We start from the raw sequence: 22,723 nt of genomic DNA on the forward strand, positions 1-22,723 counted from the left end.
GACTGTCCGAGAGGAGGGCCGTGGGTTGGAGGTGGCTTTGAGTCATCGAACTCCAACAACTGCTCTATCGTCCTCGCCATCTTCAGCCCCACCTTTGACAGTTCCTGGGTGCTCGCTGAGGGCCAGGCACCACGCGGAGATTGTCACATGAGTTTCTTCTTCCATCCTCACAGCCTGTAATCAATCCTCTAGGGGAGGAGCTGCTATTATCCCCCACTTTACAGCTGAGGAAATTGAGGCCCAGAGCAGGTAGTAACTTTTCCCAGGATACTTACCCACGCTGCACCCAGAATCCAAGCCCTTACTCACTGCCACCTGTCACCAGTTATAGTAGCCGATAGTTCTTGAGCACTTTCTACGGAATCAGTCTCTTATGTGTGCTATTTCCAAGCTGTGCTGCCATCCTCTGAGGGAGGAACCTGTATGGTCCGCATTTTGCAGATGAGAAAACTGAGGAGGCTGAGAAAGGTGAAGGGTTTTGACTGAGGTCACAGAACCCAGAGGTGCTGGGCTCAAGTCCAGGCCTGTCTGAGCCCCACGGTCCCACTGGCTTGGAGAATGTCACTAAACCCTGCCCGGTCTGAACTCCTCATTTTACAAATGGTGGGACTGAGGCTTGCTACTGGGCCTCGCCAAAATCATATGGTGGTCATCAACATCATTGGGACCCAAGTCTCCACAGAATCCCTCATAAATAGTTCCCATTTTACAGATGAGCCAACTGAGGCACGGAAAATAAATGGCGCAGGGAGGCTGAAGGAAGAGCCGAGTTAGGAAACTCAGGTTTAGTGCGCAGAGGTTCCCGAGACCTCCTTCCCTGTTTGCCCGGTATCCCAAGCCAAGGAGCTCTTGGCTTCAGCTGCCGTGACCCCGGGCTCATCTCTCAACAGGTCCAGATTTCCTACTACTCCAGCCAGAAGCCCCTGCCCCTGGCATACACGGTGCTCTACCTCACCTGTGTTGGTAAGTTGGGGCCGTGCTGAGGGAGTGGCCAAGGGCAGGGTGGAGAGTGGTCGAGAATGACTGAGCAAGGATCTTTTTACCACAATCAATCAGTCTTATTTTTTAAGTTCAAGCAAGAAGTGCACATTAAAAAAAAATTCAAACAGTACGAAAGACTATATAATTGACTCGTAAACAAAATGGATTTGAACTGCATGGGTCCACTTATACATGGATTTTTTTTTTTTTCAAATGATCTCTGCAGTTCAGCGGACCCATTCAGTTCAAACCTGTGTTGTTCAAGGGTCAACTCCATGGTTGGGAAGCTGAATCTGCAGAGGGTTGACCATAGTTACATGTGTGAGGTGGGCGGTCCTAATCTCCAAGTTGTTCCTGGGTCAACTATATATAAATTGAAAAGTAAGGCCCTGGCCAGTTGGCTCAGCGGTAGAGCGTCGGCCTAGCGTGCGGAGGACCCGGGTTCGATTCCCGGCCAGGGCACACAGGAGAAGCGCCCATTTGCTTCTCCACCCCTCCGCCGCGCTTTCCTCTCTGTCTCTCTCTTCCCCTCCCGCAGCCAAGGCTCCATTGGAGCAAAGATGGCCCGGGCGCTGGGGATGGCTCTGTGGCCTCTGCCTCAGGCGCTAGAGTGGCTCTGGTCGCAACATGGCAACGCCCAGGATGGGCAGAGCATCGCCCCCTGGTGGGCAGAGCATCGCCCCTGGTGGGCGTGCCGGGTGGATCCCGGTCGGGCGCATGCGGGAGTCTGTCTGACTGTCTCTCCCTGTTTCCAGCTTCAGAAAAAAGAAAAAAAAAAAAAAAAGTAAAACCTCTCTCCTTCTAACCCAACACTCCCAGTTCCCTAGGTGCAGCACCCTTCTAGAAACATGCTGTGCTTATACAAGTAGACACATGCATGCCTGTCTGTTCCCCCCTTTTGTGAGGAAGTGGAAGCATATATAGACATGGAACTGGACCTTCCTTTATCCAACTTAATTTTTTTTCCCAATTCTCTATAAATTGATATATAAACTCCATGCAAGATGATGCAGATGTTGGAACTCTCAGACAGCAAGTGCGATCATGATTAATACGTTAAAGACTGTAGAGGAAAAGGTGGCTAATATGCATGAACAGATGAGGAATTTCAGCAGAGAGATGAAAACTATAAGAAGGATTCAAATGGAAATGCTAGAAATAAAAATCATGGTAACAGATGAAACATGCTTTTGATGGGCCTCTTGGTAAACTTGACTTAGCTGAAGAAAGAATTAGTGAACTTGGAGCCTGACCAGGCGGTGGCGCAGTGGATAGAGCATTGGACTGTGATGCAGAGGACCCAGGTTCGAGACCCCGAGGTCGCCAGCTTGAGCGCGGGCTCATCTGGTTTGAGCAAAGAGCCCACCAGCTTGAACCCAAGGTCGCTGGCTCCAGCAAGGGGTTACTCGGTCTGCTGAAGGCCCGCGGTCAAGGCACATGTGGGAGGGCAATCAATGAACAACTAAGGTGTTGCAACGCGCAATGAAAAACTAATGATTGATGCTTCTCATCTCTCTCCGTTCCTGTCTGTCCCTGTCTATCCCTCTCTCTGACTCACTCTCTGTCTCTGTAAAAAATAAAAAAATAAAATAAAAATTAGTGAACTTGGAGATAGGGCAACAGTGACCCAAACTGAAACCCAAAGAGAAAGAAAGGACAAAACAAACACAATACAGATCAGAGATGTAACAGCTGATGGGACAATATCAAACAATCTAAACTCAATGACACTCTCACCAAAATCCAACATGGCTTTTTACATAGAACTTCACAGAGCTGATTCTAAATCTATGGAAGAGCCAAGGGCAAGAAGAGCAAAGGCAATTTTGAGGAAGAACAAGATGAAGGGATTCATGGCACCAAAGACTTTATTCCAAGTTGTAGTACTTGAGGCAGTGTGACATTGGTGCAGGATGAAATACAGACCAAGGGAAGTGATAAAGAACTGGACGTAGACCCCCTGCTCATGTGGCTATCACATGAGAGTCAATAAACTTGGAACTATATCTTTTACTATACTCAAAAAAATAAATTTTAGATGGGTTAAAAATCTTAAAGTGAAATAAAAACTTTATAGCTTTTAGAAGAGAATATCTGTCAACTCAAGGTCAAAGTTGTCTTTAACAAGGCAAAATAACGGCACAGATCATAAGGAGAAAGATTGATAAGTTAGACTACATTAAGATAGAAAATTTCTATACAACAGACGATTAAAACACCCAGCTCTGGCCTGGGAGATCTTAAGACATTTGCAATGCCTACAGCTTACTCGGAGCATAGAGATTATAGAGAATTTCAATCAGTAAGGAAAAAAAGAAAAATGACTCGAATGAGAAAAAAAAAATGAACAAGCAATTCACAGACGAAAAAGCCCCAGTGATCAGAACCCAAATGAAAAGATGCGTCACTTAGTGTTGCCAAGGATGTGGAAGTGGGGAGTCCCTTGCATTGTGGGTGGCAGTTTGCATTGGTCCAAGCACATGGAGAGCAAGTAGCAAGACAGTTGAAAATGCTCTATCTTCAGAAGCAGAACTGCTGCGCTATGGGAAATGTACATTGTGAATTTTGCCAGAGATTGTCAAATTGCTCCCCTCAAAAGACAGTTCCACTTTTGTGTACCTGCCAAGAGCGCATGGGAGTGTCTTGCCAACCCTGTGCACCTTCAGCCTTCTCCCTTTTGGCCAATCAGTGAGGTTGTATCTCCGTGGTGCTTTAATTCACCTCCCTTTAGTTAGGACTGAGGTTGGGTATCTCTCTGCCTCCCCCTCCCCAACCACACACACACACACACATCCCAGTTCATTGGAAAATACAACACGGAAAAGCACATGACACTTTATTTTATACATGCACATGGAAGAATAGTTACAAAGCGAACACTTGATCAACCATCGCCCCAGTCAAGATATAGAACATGACCAGCACCACAAAGTCTCCCCCAACTACACCCTCCCTGATCTCTGGCCTCTTCCTCTGGAGTAACCAATACCTAGTGATAAGTATTTTCTTGCCCCTTTTTTTTTTTTTGGTGGTTTTATCACCTGAATATGCACACCCAAATAATATAGTCTATTTTCGCCTTTCTTTGAACTTCCTGTGGGTGGAATCGTGTTGTACCCCTTCTTCCGCATTGGGCTCCTTTGGCCCGCCTGTTTGTGAGATATATTCACATGTTGTATGGTGGTTGGGTATCCTGTCATGTATTCAGAATTATTTCAAAGTCTTTCTCCTTCCCACTGCCCTTACTCCTCTCCCTTGAATGCTCCATTTGTGTTATAAACTCTACCCCAGTTCTAGGGAGACACGTTAAGAAGGTGGGATGGAGGTTGGGATTTTATGAGTATGAGATGACAGACAGTCCACAGCCAGTAGGTGGCAGAGCCCAGATTCACATCTTTGTGTGTCTGACACTAAAGTCCAGGCTCACTCCCCCATCCCAAGGAGATGAGGCATCTTCATACAGACACAGAGGATGTCTAGGGCAACCCGAGCTCAACGCAGGGCATGCCCCAGACAGTGAGGGCTGTAGGGATGCAGAAGAGGGAGGGATAAGACTTCCTGGAGGAGGCAGCCTTTGACCCTGGGCCTTTGCTCCGACCCCGCTCCCTCCCCCAGGCCTCTTTCTTTCCCCAGCTCAGAAAGAGAGGCTCTAAATACCCCCACCTCTGCGCATGGTCTTCTTGAAAATGACTTCCATTTGCCCAGCGCCAGGTAGGTCCTGAGAGCATAGGTAGAGCGTGGAGGTCACAGGCCTGTGCCGACCTCCTTGGGAGCCTGTGATGACTGACCCGCTGCCTTCCCTTTGCAGACATCACTCTGGATTGTGACCTGAACTGTGAGGGCAGGCAGAGCAGCAGTGCTGTGGACAAGGTAGGGCATCCAGCCTGGGCCCAGAAAGGGGTGTGGAGTTTGGAACTGCTCTAGGCTGTGTCAGTAGAGGCGAGGTCATTATGGGTATCCCCTACCTCCCCGCTGAAGCCAGGGTCAGGGGAGCCAAACAGGGACCAGACGTGTCTGGGGATCTTTACCAGGAGAAAAGTCATCACCAAGGATTATAAAGCACACACTTGCCTAGCCCTGGGCCAGGCCTTGTTTTGAGGGGAAAAGCCCTTCCAGATTTTCGATCTAAGTCAGGGGTTGTTTTCCTGTAAAAACAAGATAGTAAATATTTTAGGCTTCGCACGCCATATAGCCTCTGTTGCAACTATGCAGTTCTGCCATGGCAGTATAAAACAGCTACAGTCAATATGTAAAAATTAACATGACCATGTTCCGATAAAACTTTATTTACAAAAACAGGCCATGAGCCGGATTGGGCCTGTGGGCCATAGTGTACTAACCCATTGATCTTGGTGGAAAGAGAAATCTACCAAGTATAAAACTGATAAAGAACTTCTGGCTGAATTGTGGTGATACCCCATGTAGTAGTAGGCGTTCAAAGAAGGTCAAGGTGCGCTGGGTGAGCAAGGAAGGTTTTCTGGTAGAAAGTCCACTTGAGCTACTCTCCAAAGGGATGTAGAAGGGAGGCATTGAGGTAGAGGGGACAGCAGGAGCCAAAGCCGAGGGAATGGATGGATTTAGAATCAGGAAGTTGCCCATTGACAAAGCGGACACTGGCTGGAAACACCGTGCTGGCAGCCCCGGAGACAGCTGCTTGTTCAGACTTGATGGGGCGGGCAGTAGGGAGCCATTGCTGTTTCTTGAGCAAGAGGTGCTCACAGGGTAGGGTGAAGGGGGAGGGATGGGGTCAGGAGCTCAGCCAGGAGGTTGATGGGCAGGGTGGTGCAGGGCTGGTCCGAGTCCCGTCACCAGCTCCGCTTTGTCATTGGCAGCGCCAGTGGGTCTGGGGGCCTGAGGGCTATGGAGCCATCCTGCTGGTGAACTGTGACAGAGACGATCTGAACAGTGATGAACAGGACAACTGTGACCAGCACGTACACTGCCTGCAAGGTGAGGGGGGCCAGGGTGGTGGCGTCCCTGAGTGTCCAGGGTCAGTCAGCTTGCAGGGATTCCAACCCACAGGAACAGCTCTGAAGGCAGAGCTCGGGGCCATTGTTCCAGCTCCCAGATACGCCCTCCCTGTCCTCCACACCTGCCTTGGGCTGGCAGCTGCCCCTCCCAACATCCCCAGTGGCAGCAGACTCTCACACATGCTGGGATGGAATTTGAGAGATAAATTCTCATGTTTCTCTCCTCCCAGGGGAGCAGAGGATGCTAACATTATTTGTGCACCTACTGTGTGTCAGCCCCTTTCACAAAATTCTGTTTGGCTTCACAGACCTGGAAGACATGTCTGTCATGGTCCTCCGAACCCAGGGCCCTGCTGCCCTCTTCGATGACCACAGACTGGTCCTCCATACCTCCAGCTGTGATGCTAAGCGGGCACGGGTCTTCCACGCCTGCGGTGAGTTCATGCCCACCCTCTACTGCCAGGGAACCTCATCCCTGCCTTGTGCCAATGGGCAGGCTCTGCCCAGGCTCATGGCTGCCTTGGGGGCCAGGGGAACAGTCAGATGTGTGAGCTCTGGCCCAAGGTTGTTTTATTGGATGAATGAAGTTTTTGCTCTCAAAAATTTCAAACATACGCAGAAGTAGAAAGGACAGTATAAACCCCCAGAAGACAACCACTCAGAGTCAACAGTTATCACTCTTCACCTCTCTTGCTTCGTCTGTTCCTCTCTATTCACTGAATTTTTTTCCAAGGCAGTCCCAGGCACCGTGACAATTGCCCCTACACAATTCAGAGTGCATCTCCCCCCCGCCAAAAAATATTATATATAGCCATTGCTTCACACAGCCTCAATGCCATTCTCACAGGTCCAAGCAAGGATGGAAAAGACCTTTGAGAAATACAAATGTATATAAGTAATAAGATGCTCACTTTTTAAAAAGATCAAATAATATGCCCTAGCCGGTAGCGCGGTGGATAGAGCGTCATCCTGGAGCACTGGGGTCACTGGTTTGATCCTGGGGTTGCCTGGTCGATCCTGTGGTCACTAGCTCATTCCTGAGGGTGCTGGCTCAATCCCAGGGGTGCCAGCTCAACCCCCTAGGTCACCAGTTTGAGCCCTGGTCAGGGTACATATGAGAAGCAATCAATGGCACAACTAAGTGGAGCAAAAAGTTGATGCTCCTCTCTTTCTCTCTCTCTCCCTTCATCTATCTCAAAACATTAAATTAATTCATTAAAAAAAGATTAAACAATTTAACATCATATAAGAGTAAAAAGATAAGAGTCCTCTACCCCTAACCTTAAACCCGACTCTTAAAACATGTTCACTGTTAAGGATTTGTGTTCTAACATTTTCCTATGTGCCTCTGTGTGTGTGTGTGTGTGTGTGCGCACGCGCGTGTGCACACACGTGTGTGTGTGGCATGTACATATCCCGCTTTCCAACCTGTTCCTGCCACTGAATGTGTATTTGACACCCCTTCTGTGTGTGCGTCTGGTTCTGCTTCCTTGTTCCCCCAGCTGCACGAGATTCCAAAGCATGGAGATGCTGTCACCCACCCACGTGGTCCCCTGAGACTTGTGGTTGTTCGGAGTTTTGATTTTACAATATAGGTTCCTGGAGGGCAGCGACCTAGCTGGTGGCTGTGTCCTGAGTCTGGAGCCGCGTCTCATAGGTCCATAGGAGGCGCTCAGTCAATGTTTGATCAGTGAGCACGTAAACAGCCAGTGAAGACCTCCGTGTATGGATTTTGTAGGAAAGATACGTAGAAGTGGAATTGCTAGCTCAGGGTACGCCTGACTTTGTTCGATGCGCCAACTTGTCCCCACGCCCAGCCCCACCCTCTGAGTATTAAACATCTTTCTTCCCTTTGTCAGCGGGAGGGGAGACGCAGGAATCATCTGGCCTGCACTTTGGTGAGATTACACAGCTCTCCTGCGTTCCTCCTGCTCCTCAGGCCTGCCAGGGAGTCACAGCTGCTACTCTGTCCCCTCCCAGGTCCCGAGGACTCATGTGAGTCCTACAAGCATGTGCTGGGCCAGGACAAGGTGTCCTACAAGGTGCCCCGCTTCCAAGGGGATGAGGAACGCTTCTTCGTGGAGGGCCTCTCCTTCCCCGACGTCGGCTTCACGGGCCTCGTGTTCTTCCACGTCACCCTGCTGGATGACTCCAATGAGGTAGGAGGTGGCTGGGCAGAGGAGGTGACAGAGCTTCTATTCCTGGGAGAGACGGGCATAGCTGGTGTGGAGGATCGCAGATTCTCACCACCCTGCTGGTTCCTCTCTAGAAACCGGTATGGAGTTTATAGCTTGCTCAGGGTCACCGGGTCTGTAAATCACCCAGGCCTCTGGCCCCAAGGCCAGTGCTCTGTCCTCCCTTCCTCTCCTAAAGGATTTCTCTGAGTCCCCGATCTTCACCGACACGGTCGTGTTCCGTGTGGCGCCCTGGATTATGACGCCCAGCACCCTGCCGCCCCTGGAGGTGTACGTGTGCCGGTGAGTGGGAGGAGCACTGTGGGTCCTTCTGACCCTGGCAGCCCCTCTGGCCCGGTTCTGTTCTGAGCCTCTCTTCCCCGGGCTTGTGTGCAGGGTGAAGAACAACACATGTTTTGTGGATGCAGTGGCAGAGCTGGCTAGCAAGGCCGGCTGCAAGCTGACCGTCTGCCCACAGACTGAGAACCGAAATGACCGCTGGATCCAGGTACCATGGCCACCGGGCAGTGCCCAGCCCGAACAACATCCTGGAGGGGGAGGCTGCCCCGCCCCCACCGGGTGGGACAGGGGGGGTAATGGGGAAAGATCCAGGAGGACCCGGGTGCTGTGAGCACTCTCCCCCGGGCACTGCTCTTTTTCATTCTAGACCTAGAGAGCGTCCCTTCTCTCCAGAACTTTCTGGAGACCCAGTAACATACTGACCTTGGATTTGACACCCATTCACCCCCAGGAGTTGGACTAGGCACGGGGCTGGGCACACACTCCCTGCCCTTAGAAGGCTGGACCAGTGGTTCTCAACAGATGGCGATTTCGTCCCCTGAAGGATATTTAGCTGTCTCAGACATTTTCAATTGTCACACTGAGGGTGGTGGTGCTACTGGCTTCTGGCCCCTACAAGAAAGAATGGTCTGGCCCCAGATGTCAATAGTGCTGAAGCTGAGAAGCCCCGATGAGCTAAATTATTGTTCCTGCAATATCCGATGGAGCAGGGGTGCCAGCAAAGTGCCAGTCAGGTTTGCAAGAAGGTGGCATCACCTCTGTCAGTGGTGACCTCCAGGAGGAAGGGCATCTGAGCCAAACCAGATTTGGCAAATGGATGGGTAATGGTTTCCGCCATTCAGCTAGCGCTTACTGCGGGCCATGCATCATTCATTACCTTAGTGTCAGTCTATCTTCTTGACAACTTCCTGCCATTACCCACCTGAGGAGTCTCAGGGATGCAAATGCCCAGGGCCAAAGAGCTGGTCAGGGCCATGCTGGGATTCAGTAGATGGAGGTCCTGGCAGTATGTGCAAGGGCCCAGAGGTGGGAGACATGAGACTGTCATATGTTCATTTTGGCCAGGGCCAAGGTTCCGTGAAGGGTAAGAGTTGAAGTGGGAGACCTTGAATGCCAAGCTAAGGAGCTATCGTGGCTGGAAGTTCATCCAATGAGGTGGTTGAGGGTAGGACCCCAAAGTGAGACAAACTGGATTTGCATTCTGGCTATGCTGCTGACTAGCTGTGCACCCTTGGACAGATAACTAGACCTCTCTGTTCCTCGCTTTCCCCAGCTGTAAATAGAGTAATAATAGTGCTTCCACATAGGCATGTTATGAGGATTAATGGAGTTAACATTCGTAAAGAGCCTAAGGCAGAGCACAGAATGGTGAGCCTCTTGTTGGGTATTAGATTGTCTATGCTGGGCCATCTTTGCCTCCAGGACCAGAGGGGTCAGGATCAGCCGGGGCATGTTGATGGGTCTGAGAAGGAGGCAGACAGACCTCCTCAGATCCCTTCAGCCCTGTTCAGCTGTCTACTCCTCATGACCACGTGTGCAAGCCAGAGGTGCTGACTGATGCCCAGAGGTTTACTTGTCCAACTCAGGCCACTCTGAGTCCTTCTCAGTGTCCACTCTGCCCTGACTCAGCACAGGGACACATCCAAGGCCATGTCCTTGTTCTTATTCATTTCCGGTCAGTTTTGCTGTGTGACTTTAGGCGAGTACACACCCTCTCTGAGCCTCCAGCACCTCCTCCAGTCAGCAGGCATCAGGACCCTTGCCTTCTTCACCCCTAAGGGCAGAGTTCCCTGAGGCAGAGCACTCCTGGGAACAGCCTTCCCCTAAGTGCTCAGTGTCAAGAAGGTGTGGGAAGGTGTTGACTGTCCACAGAGAGGTGTCTCTCTCATTGGCAGGATGAGATGGAGCTGGGCTACATTCAGGCTCCTCATAAGACCTTCCCGGTGGTCTTTGACTCCCCCAGGAATGGGGAACTGCAGGACTTCCCTTACAAAAGAATCCTGGTAAGTAGTTTAGGGCTCAGCCCATCCCTGAGGGTGGAGAGACATTACCCTGGGGGTCACACCAGAGTGTGGAGTACAGAGGGCAGCCCTGGGAACCATGATCTTTAAGGACAGGAGCAGAGTTGCCAGGTAAAATTTAGGACGTGCCCAGTCAAATTTGAATTTCAGAGAAGCAATGAGTATCTTTCTGGTATAAGTATGTTCCAAACATTGCATAGGGCATACTCACAGTAAAACAGTGGTTTTAAACCTTTTTACACTTTAGGGATGGTGAAAATAGTAGAATTATTCCAGGGACTGCCATGGCAGAAATCACCCTGAGTTTAAATGAACTTAACTAAGATCATTGGGTCTCTAATCTTCATACAACATCAGGGTGGTTAACTCTTTTGAAGACTGTTCATGGGCAGGCATGAGATTTCTGGCCGACTGTCTGTGGACCGGTGGTTGAAAAACACTGTACTAAAATATATTTGTTGTGTATCTGGAATTCAAGTTTAACTGGGCATCCTGTATTTTTATTTGTTATATCTGGTGGTCCTAGACAGGGGAAGCAGGGCAGAGCAGGTATTTAGAACACAAGTTTCAGAGTCAGAACAACTCGGCTCTGTCACTCGCATGCTGTGTAACCTTGTGTTAGTCACTTTCCCTCTCTGAGCCCCAGTTTCCTCATCAGTAAAAGTGATATGATTGCCCTGGCTCACAGTCATTTGTGAGGCCTCTCTGTGTCTGCCCAAGGGAGCATGCTACTGTTACTGGTAACAAGGGTAACTGTGAAGACGATGGTTGCTGGCCAGCATGGTTGCCCCCTGAGGAAGGAGGAGAAATTACATTGGTGCCTAGAGAAGGGGAGGCCCCTCCCACCCCCACTGGATCGCACAGGTGGTAGGGGCTCTCCCCTCTAAAGACCCTTCTAAGAGGTCGCCTGGAAGTTCTTTCCTCTTCCGGTGTTGAAAGACTGAGGCTCAGAGGTCATCCATCACCAGCCTCTTGGTCCCCAGGGACATGCCATTCTAGAGCAGCCAAATGTCTGCCCTGGGCTGGACTTGGCAAAAATCCAGCACAGAGAATAAGGTGGTGGCCATGGCCTTGGGCTTTATGTCTAACAGGGGTACAGGAGCAAGCAGAGCCCTCTCTGCTGTCTCCCTGTGGCCGTGGGGAATAACATGTTCTAATATGGCAGCAGGGCCCGAGGGCCTGTGTATTTCCCAACTCTGGCCCTTGTGCATACATGAAATACTGATTAGCTCAGATACCAGTCTTTGACTCAGTGTTTCCATCTGAAGAATGGGCAGCCACTCCCAGCCCATCTTTGAGGAATTCATATCTGCTCCCCTGTAGCCAATCTGACTCAGTTTCCCCTACCAGGGTCCAGATTTCGGCTACGTGACTCGGGAACCACGAGGCAGCTCTGTGAGTGGCTTGGACTCCTTTGGGAACCTGGAGGTCAGCCCCCCAGTGGTGGCCAATGGGAAGGAGTACCCCCTGGGGAGGATCCTCATTGGGGGCAACCTGCCTGGGTGAGAGAGGAGGGGGGAGAGGTGCTGCTGGGATGGAGGCTGAGGGTGGGGGTGGCGATAGTGACTGGGAATGAGGGCCTATCCCACTCCTCAAAGAGAACGAGAAAGAAGGAATAAAAAAATTGTAATCTTGGAAGTGGTATGGGAGGGAGGCACTGGGCTGTTTACCAGACACTGTCCACAATCACCTCGGGAGTTCAAGAAGGCTAGAGTGAGCAGGGGCCCAAGAGGTCATTCAACACTTTTATTTTACAAGTGGGCCCAGAGAGGGTGAGCAACCTGGAAATGTTAACACAGTATGCAAAGCTATAACTAGACTTTTTCCAATTCATAAAGTAAGTAGATGTTGCTATTAATTAATAGTTACAGAAGAAAAAGCTTTAAGTCTCAACAGCCCTGGGAGAAAAGTCTATTTAAGTCGGAGCTTGTTTATACTATGATGTAAATGGCTGATATCAGATCTTTTCCTGAGAGCAGCACACGGGATGTATAGGACATGAAAAATGAGATGGCAGTAACACACACACAGTAACAGACTATGTTTTACTCAACAAGTAACATCTGGTACCAATGGAAGAGGAGGAATTTTATGGTAATAGTTATTTGCTTTGCAATAGACCAACACACAGAGCTAACCAAATTCAACAAAGCAGAACAGAATTGGGAATCAAATGACAGGTGATTCAAGATGCTTTGGAGGAGACTAACTGCCCTCAACTGTCTGGTCCCACAGAAAGAGGAAGTTTGGGTAACACCATTAGATCCTTTTTCAGAGGGCAGAAAAGAGTGGGATTTAAATTCATTACCATAACATGCTGGGGCTATGAGGCCCCTCAGGGGTGATCTTGTTCACCTCCTCCCCACTGATGTGTAGGAAGTTGAGGCTGCGTGAGGGAAAGTAAGACAAACTCAGGGAAGGACCACCCAGCCACGGGGGATGGAATACAGGAGTGAAATCAGTCTCTTGGAGAATGTGAGGATGGGGTCTGAGAGAGGTTCCAATGATTTGCCCAGATGGCGAGACCTGGGTAGGTCATTGAGCTGGTGTGATTGAGCTGGTGTGATTGACATGGTGTGATTGACGTGGTGTGGTTGACCTGTCCTGTGTCTGCCTCCTTGAGAACTCACCTTGAGTAGAATTTAAATATATATATTTAATAGTAAATGCAATGTTTTGGGGTAGATATTATAGAAATCTTGAACTCTTCCTTTTTCCATTTCTGCATAGATTTCACTTTATTTTTTTAGTTAAGCAACTTTTTTAACCCCTTGGGTCCCAGGTCAAGAGGCCGCAGGGTCACCCAGGTGGTGCGGGACTTCCTGCACGCACAGAAGGTGCAGCCCCCTGTGGAGCTCTTTGTGGACTGGTTGGCTGTGGGCCATGTGGATGAGTTTCTGAGCTTTGTCCCTGCCCCCGATGGGAAGGTAAGGAGTTGGGTGCCCTGGCCGTTCCCAGCACCTGGGTCGGGGAGGGAGGGGAGCTCCCGGGAGCCACACTGAGTCCAGGGAGCTCAGCCGAGCCTGCTGTCCCCACACAGGGCTTCCGGATGCTGCTGGCCAGCCCTGGTGCCTGCTGCAAGCTCTTCCAGGACAAACGGAACTGGGGCCACGGCAGGGCCCTCCTGTTCGAAGGGGTTGTCGGTAGGTACCACGGTCCCTCATCCCAGCTCTCAACCCCCCTCACCTCTCACCTAAAGCAAGACACATCGTGACTTGAGAGAGGGATAGCAAGTTAAACTTGGCTGGTGGGATGGCAGATTTTCTCAGCCTCATGGCAGGCAAATAACACTCTGGACCAAACTATTTGGAGAGGAAATCTTCTGCAGAACTTAGAAGCTCTCAAGTATAATGTCCCATGTCCCCTCTGTGCTCACTACTGTCCCGCCTTCCCAGCACGACCTGGGGCTCCAGATGTGAAGTGTAAGAAATACAGTCTTTTCCAGCCCCAAAGCTCCCAGAGGGACCATCAGCAGCCTCCGCTGGGCCCAGAGCAAACCTTAGAAACCCTCAGATCCAAATTGTCTGTACCAGGCGGGGCAAGTCATCATTGTCTTTACCGGAAATAGCAGGTTTGCCATGAACGAGGCCCAGGAAGAGGTGGAGCAGTTTTTCCAAATGCCCAGCTGGGAAGGAGAGTGTGTGGGGGGCTCACAGCTGTCAGGCCACACACAGCCACCATGCTGCCCCGGCGAGCTGACCCCCATGGCTGTGACTGTGAAAGTCCAATGTGGTTCAGTAGTCACCTACTGTGTGCCCAGCCCTGGGCTCTGGGCTGCACTCTCATCATCCCATTGACCTCGTGAGAGTGTGGGTGGATTACTGTCAATGCCCCCCCTTTGCCCCCAAGAATGCCTGGAAGACCCTGACCCAGAGGCCTCAGCAGGAAGGCAGTAGAGCTGGGACTGAACCCCAGCTGTCTGACTCCAGCTGGGGCAGAGGGGATGCCCAGCTGGCAGATGGGCCCAGGAAGCCATCCCCTATCCCTTGGTCAAGGCTTGAGGCCCTTTGTGGGCATTGAGCTTGGGTTTGATCATAAGCCCCCCCCCCATGTCCTAGCTGTAAGACCTCGGGCAAGTCTTTTCCCTCTCTGAGCCTCAATTTCCATATCTGTAAAGGGGATAATAACGCATCCCTCGGTCCAGCCCCGGCTCCTCGGGCACCCCATTAAGCAGGTAAAAGAGCCAGGTCTACAGGGAGCTCCACACTTCACCTCTTAGAGGGTAGGGACAGGGTCCTATGGTGTTCAGGGCTGGCACTGGTGAGCTGGTGGGTGACCCAGCCTCAGCACCACTAGACAAAAGAAGAGGAATCATCACCAATGCCATGGGGGGAAGGGGGTTGTAAATTTTCAATAAAAGGCATTATCGCTTCCAGTGAACTCAAATAAAGGTCTCAAGTTCATAGCGCTGTGGTCCCTTGCCCCTCCCACTCTTCACACACTCAGATTTGCACAGTGGCCAAATTGAGTTCTGCTGGGTGCTGTCTACCAATGCCCAAAAGGCCAGAGAGCTTCTGACTCAGCAAGGCCAGTAGGTGGCCCTCACTGCTGGTACTGTTTCTGACCCTCCCTTCGCGTCTCTGTCTCTCCTTCACAGGTAATAAGGAGGTCAGCACCATCTCCATCAACCAGGTCCTCTCCGATGAAAACCTCATCAGCTACAATAAGTTTGTGCAGGTACAGGGCCACAGGCTGTGAGCAGAGGGTGGGCGTGGCTGCGGGCAGGGATGGCAACCGAAGTCAGGCTCCCTGTTCCTGAAAGCTCAGCCTGAAACAAGCCCAGATAGAGGGGACTCTAACTCCCTCTTTTGACCCAAGAGAAATGAGTGGGTGAGCCGTGTGCATGTGAGGAGGACAAGCATTCCAGGCAGAGGGAACAGCACAGATGATGGCTCTGAGTAGAACAATGGGGCCTGGAATGTAAGAGGATGAGCCAGGAGGTTGGCAGGGTCACACAAGGCCTTGTAGGGCATCACCAGGCCGTTGGCTATGGCTCAGAGTGAGATTAGAGGCTGTTGGTGGGGGTTGAAGGCGGGGTTGAGCACAGGGGAAACCTGACCTGACTTAGGCTTTGAAGGGATCTCTCTGCTGCTGAGACTATGTCATTATATCATGGCGGAGGGTGGGGGCAGTGACAGTAGGTCCCAGAGGACGCCCGGGGCACCTCAAGCTGGATAACTAGAGAATAGTTTAACCAAGGGAATACTTGCCAAGGCACAGGCAGCATTTGAGGAAATTGATAAGGTCTGTGCAGTCTCCCCAGGCTTGAAACAGGGCGGCCGTCACCACCCTGAGGCCTGAAGGAATTAGGGGAGCGAGCTGTCACTGGAACCTGGAGAGGTCACTATGAAAAGAGGGATGTGAAGCAGGAGCTGCGACCTTCACGGCACGCACAGTGACCTGGCAGGGAGGGAGCAGGGGGGACAAATACCCCACTGTGTTCTCCCAGCAGCCCCCCACCTCCTGCCAGTGTCCCCATTGGCTGAACCCAACCAGAGCCGGTGGCAGGGAGACCTGATTCTCCAGGGTCAGCCTTCCAGGGCACAGGGCAGAGAAGGCCACAGTGTGTCCGGGATCCTCCAGGCACAAAAGCCAAGATGAGGTTAAATATGCAAGGATTGCATCAGGGACAGGGCCTGTACTGGGAGGGGGGGAGGGGCCGGGGGAAACGGGGGGGGGGGGGGGTGGCAACCCTGAGAGAAGGAGCAGGCGGGCAGCTGGGAGGTAGAGATGGACGGACGTTGTCAGGGTCCAGGTGGTGTTCAAACCATGAGGCTGGAGGAGATCCCCTAAAGAGGGAGGGGTCTAGAGAGGGGAAGAGGGTCAGGATGGAACACTCTGGAACACTCTCATCCTGAGCCCTGCTGGAGGGATAGGACTGTGAGGAGTGGGACACAGGACAGGTATGTTTTGACAGAGGGTTACAAAAATAAGGTTTGTGAGGAGACTTAATCCATGGACACTTGGGCAGCCGGCTCTCTTTAACCCAACATGACCCCTTGGGGCCCCCCAACACACACTGGCCGGGGCTCCCCAACTCTGCCCCCTGTCCCCCCAGAGCTGCATCGACTGGAACCGGGAGGTGCTGAAGCGGGAGCTGGGCCTGACGGAGCGGGACATCGTGGACATCCCCCAACTCTTCAAGCCCCAGAGCAAGAAGGCGGTGGCCTTCTTTCCTGACTTGGTGAGGCCACCATCCGTGACTTAAGGTTTCCTCAAATCAGGGTTCAAGCTTCCGCTCTCCAGAGGGGCATGATTTTGGTCGTGCCATGTTGGGACTGCGATGGCTGGTGGGGTGGCGGAGAGAACCAGGGGTCCCACAACGGCCAGCAGAAGGGCTTCTAGTTGGCTGATTGTCATGGTCACTGCAGGTGCTCACTGGCCAAGCCCCTTGCTCCAGGGCCATCAGGGAAGGGCCCTTCCCCTCCCAGGGACCCGCTTGATATTTGCAGAGTGAATGGATGGTTACATGAGGCAGTGTGTGTAAAGGTGCCCATTCTGCTCCTTCTCCTGGCTCACAGCTATTATTCATCCACCCCCCATATGGGAGGGTACCCTGTGGGAGACACAGAGACGATGAAGGCTGCTCCCTGCTCTCAAGGGACTTCCAATCTCATCCAGAGGTCCCTCTCTGAGGACCTGTCCCGATGATCTATTCTGTATAATAAAAAGATGTGGTAGTTCAGAGGTTGGACAAAGCACTTCCAGCCCAAGAGGTGGGACTGAAAATCCAAGAAAGCTTCACGGAAGAAATGGCCTTTGACTGAGCCCCGAGGGTTCAAAATTTGAACTTGCATCTGGAGCAGCTGGATCACGAGGGCTGCACCCCAGGGGTTCTGATTCAGCAAGTCTGGGGTAGGGCCTGAGACACTGCCACCTTTCTAACCAGGACCCACATGACACAGATGCTGCTATCTGAGGACCACACTTTGAGTAACTCTGCTGGAGATCACCCAGCTCCCCCTCCACATCCCCTTCCTCCCCACTTCCACCCCCTCCCGCCTCCATCTTCTCCCCACCTCCATCACCTCCCACCTCCATCATCTCCCCACCTCCATCACCTTCCCACCTCCACCCCCTCCCACCTCCATCATCTCCCACCTCCATCACCTCCCCACCTCCACCCCCTTCAACCTCCATCATCTCTCCATCTCCCCACTTCCATTATCTCCTCACCTCCACCCCTCCCACCTCCACCCCCACCTCCATCATCTCTCCACCTCCACCCCTCCCACCTCCACCCCCCACCTTCATCATCTCCCCACCTCCACCCCTCTCACTTCCATCCTCCAGAAGAGCTCCACTCGCCTATTATCAGAGCCCCACAGGGAGCCTGTCCACACCACCATTGCTCCATCCTGCTCTTTTTTCCTTCCCCTTTCTGGCTAACTTTTGGGCCTCCTTGATTTCCCCACCTGCAAAGCCTCTCATCACTCTCCTTCCTTCCTGCATGGTAAGGTGGCCTTGCAGTGATGTCTGTGTCCCCAGAAGCTTGTGCATGGGTTCAGATCCCTGTGTTTGCAGTAGACAAAGGACAGCCAAGCCAGCTTCAGCCAGAGAAGGAGATTTAATATAAAGCTGCAGGGACAGCTGTAGCAGGGGCTTCAGGAGGGCCTGTAACTGACTCTTACCTCTGTGTCTATTTACATTACTCACCCCCTCCCTCTTCCTCCTTCTCCCTTCCTCCAGCTGGGCCTCCTTTGCATCTCTGTCCCTGGGGACAGATATGAATATGGCCACACATTATACAGACATAGGTAGAGACTGACTTAACCCTCCCACCATGTCAGCTTTAAATACCCGAGAGAGAGAATATGAATGGTCCAGCTTGGCTCAGATGTCTACCCTGGTCCACAGGCTGGGAGGTTGGGATTCTGTAGCACAAATATGGCAGCCCCCACAATCTCTCAATAAGAACAGCAGTCACCAGAGAAATAAATGATTGTGAGCTCTGCAGATGCTCCATGGGAATGCACAGCTGGCTAGAGTTCTTACCGGTCCTAGTTCCTCCCTCACTGCATGAAAGGGCGGGTAGCTATTTTCAAGGCTGCCTAAAAGACAAACGCAGGTCCCACCAGGTATAGTAAAGGCACTGGGGGAGGGGCTGGTGAGGAAGTACCGTCCCTGACCTGGGATCTCACCTGCGCAGGTGAACATGCTGGTGCTGGGGAAGCACCTGGGCATCCCCAAGCCCTTCGGGCCCGTCATCCACGGCCGCTGCTGCCTGGAGGAGAAGGTGCGGTCCCTGCTGGAGCCGCTGGGCCTCCACTGCACCTTCATCGACGACTTCACCCCATACCACATGCTGCACGGGGAGATCCACTGCGGGACCAACGTGCGCAGGCAGCCCTTCTCCTTCAAGTGGTGGCACATGGTGCCCTGAGCCTGCGCCACCCACCGTCCTCCCCCTCGGCGTGGGACATTGGCCTGGGTGATGGAGACTGAGCCAGGCCCCAAAGAATAAGTGTCAGGAGACCCCACATGTCCAGATGGAATCCCTCTCCGAAGCCTTTTTCCTAGAAGTGTTCATGCCTCACCTGCAACCCATCTGGTTCTCAGGCTCGATTCTTCTTGACCTTCCAAGAAGGAGGGCCTCATTTTCCTGTGGCCTCTCATGCAGATCAACCTGACCCCCGGGGACTCCTCTGAACATCCCCACCCTCAAATCCTCCAGTTAGAACCAAATTCAATTCGGGGTCTAGAAACATCCATGCAGCCCATCTGCCTTTTTGGCCTGTGAGTCCTCATGGAGGAAGGCCCATGATTTGGCTTTGGTCTGATTGCCTCTCTTTCTGCAGGAGAGCAGGCTTCAAAGTCAGATCCTTCCCCCCAGGAGAGACTCTGCCCATAGCCTCACCCACAGGGAAGCGGCTGGGGGCCCACTTAGCTCAAGGTGGGACCATCACTCCAACTGCCAAGCTCCTGCCTGGGTTTTGAACTCTCTACCCTGCCCAGGGCCCAGCAAGGGTTTTCACATAGTAGGTGCTTCGGGTGCACGCTGAAGACAGGATGGTTGTCCCTTAGCCTTATAAATTCCTCATCATCTGACATTCAGAAATCTGGCTTTGTTCAGAAACTCCTGGAATTTCTTGGGGATGAAAGTATCAGGGGAATTTCTGGAGACTGGGAAGACTGTGGGTGCAGGGGTGAAAACGTCCTTCATGACGCATGGGGTGCTCTTTGTTGGCCCTGGGGCCTCGCTCTGCAGGAAGGGACACCCCTGGCAGAATTGAGTCCTGTTATGCCTCAAGAGGGGCCTACAGGGGCCAAACTCACCAGGACAGCTCACAACGGGGCAGCTCTGGGAATGAACCGCTCTGACTGCAGGGGGAGAGAGGGTGGGGGCGCAGGTGGTTTCCTCCAGATGTGTGTCTGTCACGCCTGTGTTCTGAGTGGGTCCAGCTGTGTTTCCATCACTGGCTAATAAATCTACAGAAGCACAAATGGTTTCAGTCTCACTTGGGCCCTTCCTCAAGATTAGAACACGACAGTAAGAACAGTGGGGCTTCTTGCCGCTGAAGCATTTGCTTGCCTGGCCCCTGCAGAACTGGGGGCTGGTGAGCCCAGATTTCGGTAAGACTGTGCGGTTGCTCCATCTTGACCGCAGGATGAGTTACGGCTGGCATGGACGCATAAATGCAAGCCCAGGGGTCAAAAGCTGGGCTGCCAGAGCCAAGTGAGCGTGGCAGGGCAAGTGGCTGGGCTGTGGCCGGAAGGTTGCATTGTGAGTGTGGCAATGGGCAAAGCTGATGTGTGTGGAGAATGTGTGGCCTGCTACATGCCCTTAGCAACATCCCCTTCCTGCCCATGGGGAGCCCATAAAAGGCCAGACAGGCTTGCTACAGAGCCCCACGACATTCTCTGCTGTCACCCTTTCACCCCTCCCATTCTTTCCCGAGGCGCAGACCAGAAACAAGCTCAGGCTGGCCCTGGGGCTGGGTTGCTTCTAGGTGGTCAGAATAGATGCCAGTGTTGTCCAAATGTCCCTCCTTGTAGAGGCCATGAATAGGGACACAGAACAGGGACAGAGTTCAGTGCCCTGTGGCAAAGGCCACGGAGGCTTTACTGACAAAAGTGCTGGATGCACTACATCAGGGATAGAATGAACAATTCTGATTAATCAGTAGATGGGGACATTTGAGCGACTCCTTTACCCTTTTGTCTGCTCTAAAGAAATTCCCCTTCCTGACTTCCTTATTCTCTTTTCTGCTTCTATTTGTGTGGCTCAATAAATAGCCGTAGGGACTGGGGCTCAGGGCCGTTCTCATGAAACCTATATAGAGGATAGTGAGGCGGTCTCCCCTAGGTCCCTCGGTGCACTCTGCCTGGTCTCCAAGTGCTCATTTGTCTTCACGACAAGTGGTGTCCTGTGTGAGGAATGGGAACCAAACGACACTGCCTCACCACAGTTCGCTTGGATTCTCTGGGCCGGACTCCCAATGCCCCACTCCCCCACCCCCAGGGCCAGACTTTATCAGAACAAGGCCACCTCCAACTCCAGGGGAAGCTGAAATGAAGATGTTGAAAAAATCCAGTTTTTGCAACTGTTTGGTTAACCAATGTCACCCCAATAAATAACAACAATAATTAAAAAAAGATAGAATGAAAGGGTTTGGGGTGGGGAATGTGACTTTCCAGAAAGGAAGTGCTGAAAATCAGGAGAACTGGGATGAGTTCCAAGCAGGCTTTTTAAAAATGTTCACCCCTAGAAGCCCTGACTGGCTGGCTCAGTGGTAGAGTATCAGCCTGGTGTGTGGAAGGCCTGGGTTCGACTCCTGGCCAGGGCACACAGGAGAAGTGCTCTCCACCCCTCCCCCTCTCCTTTCTCTCTATCTCTCTCTTTCCCTCCCGCAGCCAAGGCTCTACTGGAGCAAAGTTGGTACAGGCACTGAGGATGGCTCCATGAACTCCACCTCAGGTGCTAGAATGGTTCCATCGTTCCAGTTGCAATGGAACAATGCCCCAAATGGGCAGAGCATCATCCCTGGTGGGCATGCTGGGTAGATCCTGGTCAGGCGCATGTGGGAATCTGTCTCTCTGTCTCCCTGCTTCTCACTCCAGAAAAATACAAAAAAAAAAATGTTCACCCCCAGGTGCCCTCAGACTGGCCACAGGGCTCTGGATGGACCTAGCAGGAAGCCCTGGAAACTTCCCGCTTCTCCAGTTGGCCTCCTGTGCTCTAGGCTGGTGGGGGTATGGGGGAGATAACTCAGCAGCCCAGGAACCTGATTCCAGTGCAGAAAGGAAGCAAAATACATCCTTGCTTGGGCCACTGGACATGGCTTTCACCTGTTGACACAAGGGATTTCATCAGCATGTGTGTTCCCTCCTGCTCCTGTAATAAATTAGCACAGACTTGAAACAACACACACGTATTGTTGCCATTCTAAATGGGTCTTTCGGGTGCTCGCTTCAGCAGCACATATACTAAATGGGTCTTTCGGGGCTAAAGTGCAGGTGTCAGAAGAGCTGGATCCTTTTGGAGGCTCCAGGGGAGAGTCCTTTCTCTCACCTTTCCCAGCTTCTGGAGGCCGCCTGCCGTCCTCGGCCAGTGCCCCTTTCTCCATCTTCAAAGCCAGCAGTGTGGCATCTTACAAATTTCTCTGACTCTTCTGCCTCCTCTCCCACTTATAAAGACCCCTGACTGCACTAGCCCCCCAGATGAGCCAGGATAGTCCATGGTCTCGGGTCAGCTGGTTCACAACCTCAGTTCCGTCTGCAACCTAGATTCCCCCGGCCACGGAAGGTTACATGTTCACAGGTTCTGGGGATTAGGACATGGACATCTTTGAAGGGCCATTATTCTGGGCTCTGATAGGACCTTCTGTCCTCCCAGTGCTGGAACACACATGCCCCTCTGAAATCCAGCTCTGCCTCTTGACAAGGGTCCCAGTGCCAGTACGAGAAAGATGCTTGGTCCTGGAGCCCCAGCGATGCTGGGCTGAGACCTGGGCCCTGTGGGTGAAGGCTGCTGGTCCTGAAAGCTCTGGGGCTGCTTCATCAAGCCCAAGGATAAGGGTCACCTCCACTGGCCACTGGCTTCCCAGACAACTGCCCGTGCTGTGCTGCCTGGTTCCTGTCAGCACCTGGAAGCCCCCTGGGAGACAGGATGAGGCCAGGGTTCTTGTTGGGGAACTTCCTCTCCCCACAAACACACTACGGTTCCTCCAACACAGAGGTCAGCCTGGACCCTGGGAAGGTCAGGATGAGCGTCCTAAGAGAGCCCGAAGGCTGCTGGGCTGGACCGGTTATACCAGCCAAAGCTTGTTCAACACTC

General features: G+C 52.2%; 1 protein-coding gene across 1 annotated transcript in view; it reads left to right on the forward strand.

The window, feature by feature from the left end:
- PADI3 (peptidyl arginine deiminase 3) overlaps nucleotides 1–19,837 on the forward strand; it is a 28,839-nt gene extending 9,002 nt beyond the window's left edge. The window contains exons 3-16 of the mRNA XM_066375202.1: nucleotides 891–963; nucleotides 4,790–4,851; nucleotides 5,814–5,931; nucleotides 6,260–6,385; nucleotides 7,932–8,110; nucleotides 8,325–8,428; nucleotides 8,522–8,633; nucleotides 10,321–10,428; nucleotides 11,797–11,948; nucleotides 13,229–13,373; nucleotides 13,487–13,589; nucleotides 15,044–15,123; nucleotides 16,505–16,630; nucleotides 18,596–19,837. Coding sequence (XP_066231299.1) covers nucleotides 891–963; nucleotides 4,790–4,851; nucleotides 5,814–5,931; nucleotides 6,260–6,385; nucleotides 7,932–8,110; nucleotides 8,325–8,428; nucleotides 8,522–8,633; nucleotides 10,321–10,428; nucleotides 11,797–11,948; nucleotides 13,229–13,373; nucleotides 13,487–13,589; nucleotides 15,044–15,123; nucleotides 16,505–16,630; nucleotides 18,596–18,829 — 1,722 coding nt within the window. The 3' untranslated portion in view covers nucleotides 18,830–19,837. The remainder of the gene's footprint in view (nucleotides 1–890; nucleotides 964–4,789; nucleotides 4,852–5,813; nucleotides 5,932–6,259; nucleotides 6,386–7,931; nucleotides 8,111–8,324; nucleotides 8,429–8,521; nucleotides 8,634–10,320; nucleotides 10,429–11,796; nucleotides 11,949–13,228; nucleotides 13,374–13,486; nucleotides 13,590–15,043; nucleotides 15,124–16,504; nucleotides 16,631–18,595) is intronic.
- The last annotated feature ends 2,886 nt before the right edge of the window (nucleotides 19,838–22,723 follow it).

The sequence above is a fragment of the Saccopteryx leptura genome, chromosome 3 (genome assembly GCF_036850995.1).
Source record: "Saccopteryx leptura isolate mSacLep1 chromosome 3, mSacLep1_pri_phased_curated, whole genome shotgun sequence".
Lineage (NCBI taxonomy): Eukaryota > Metazoa > Chordata > Mammalia > Chiroptera > Emballonuridae > Saccopteryx > Saccopteryx leptura.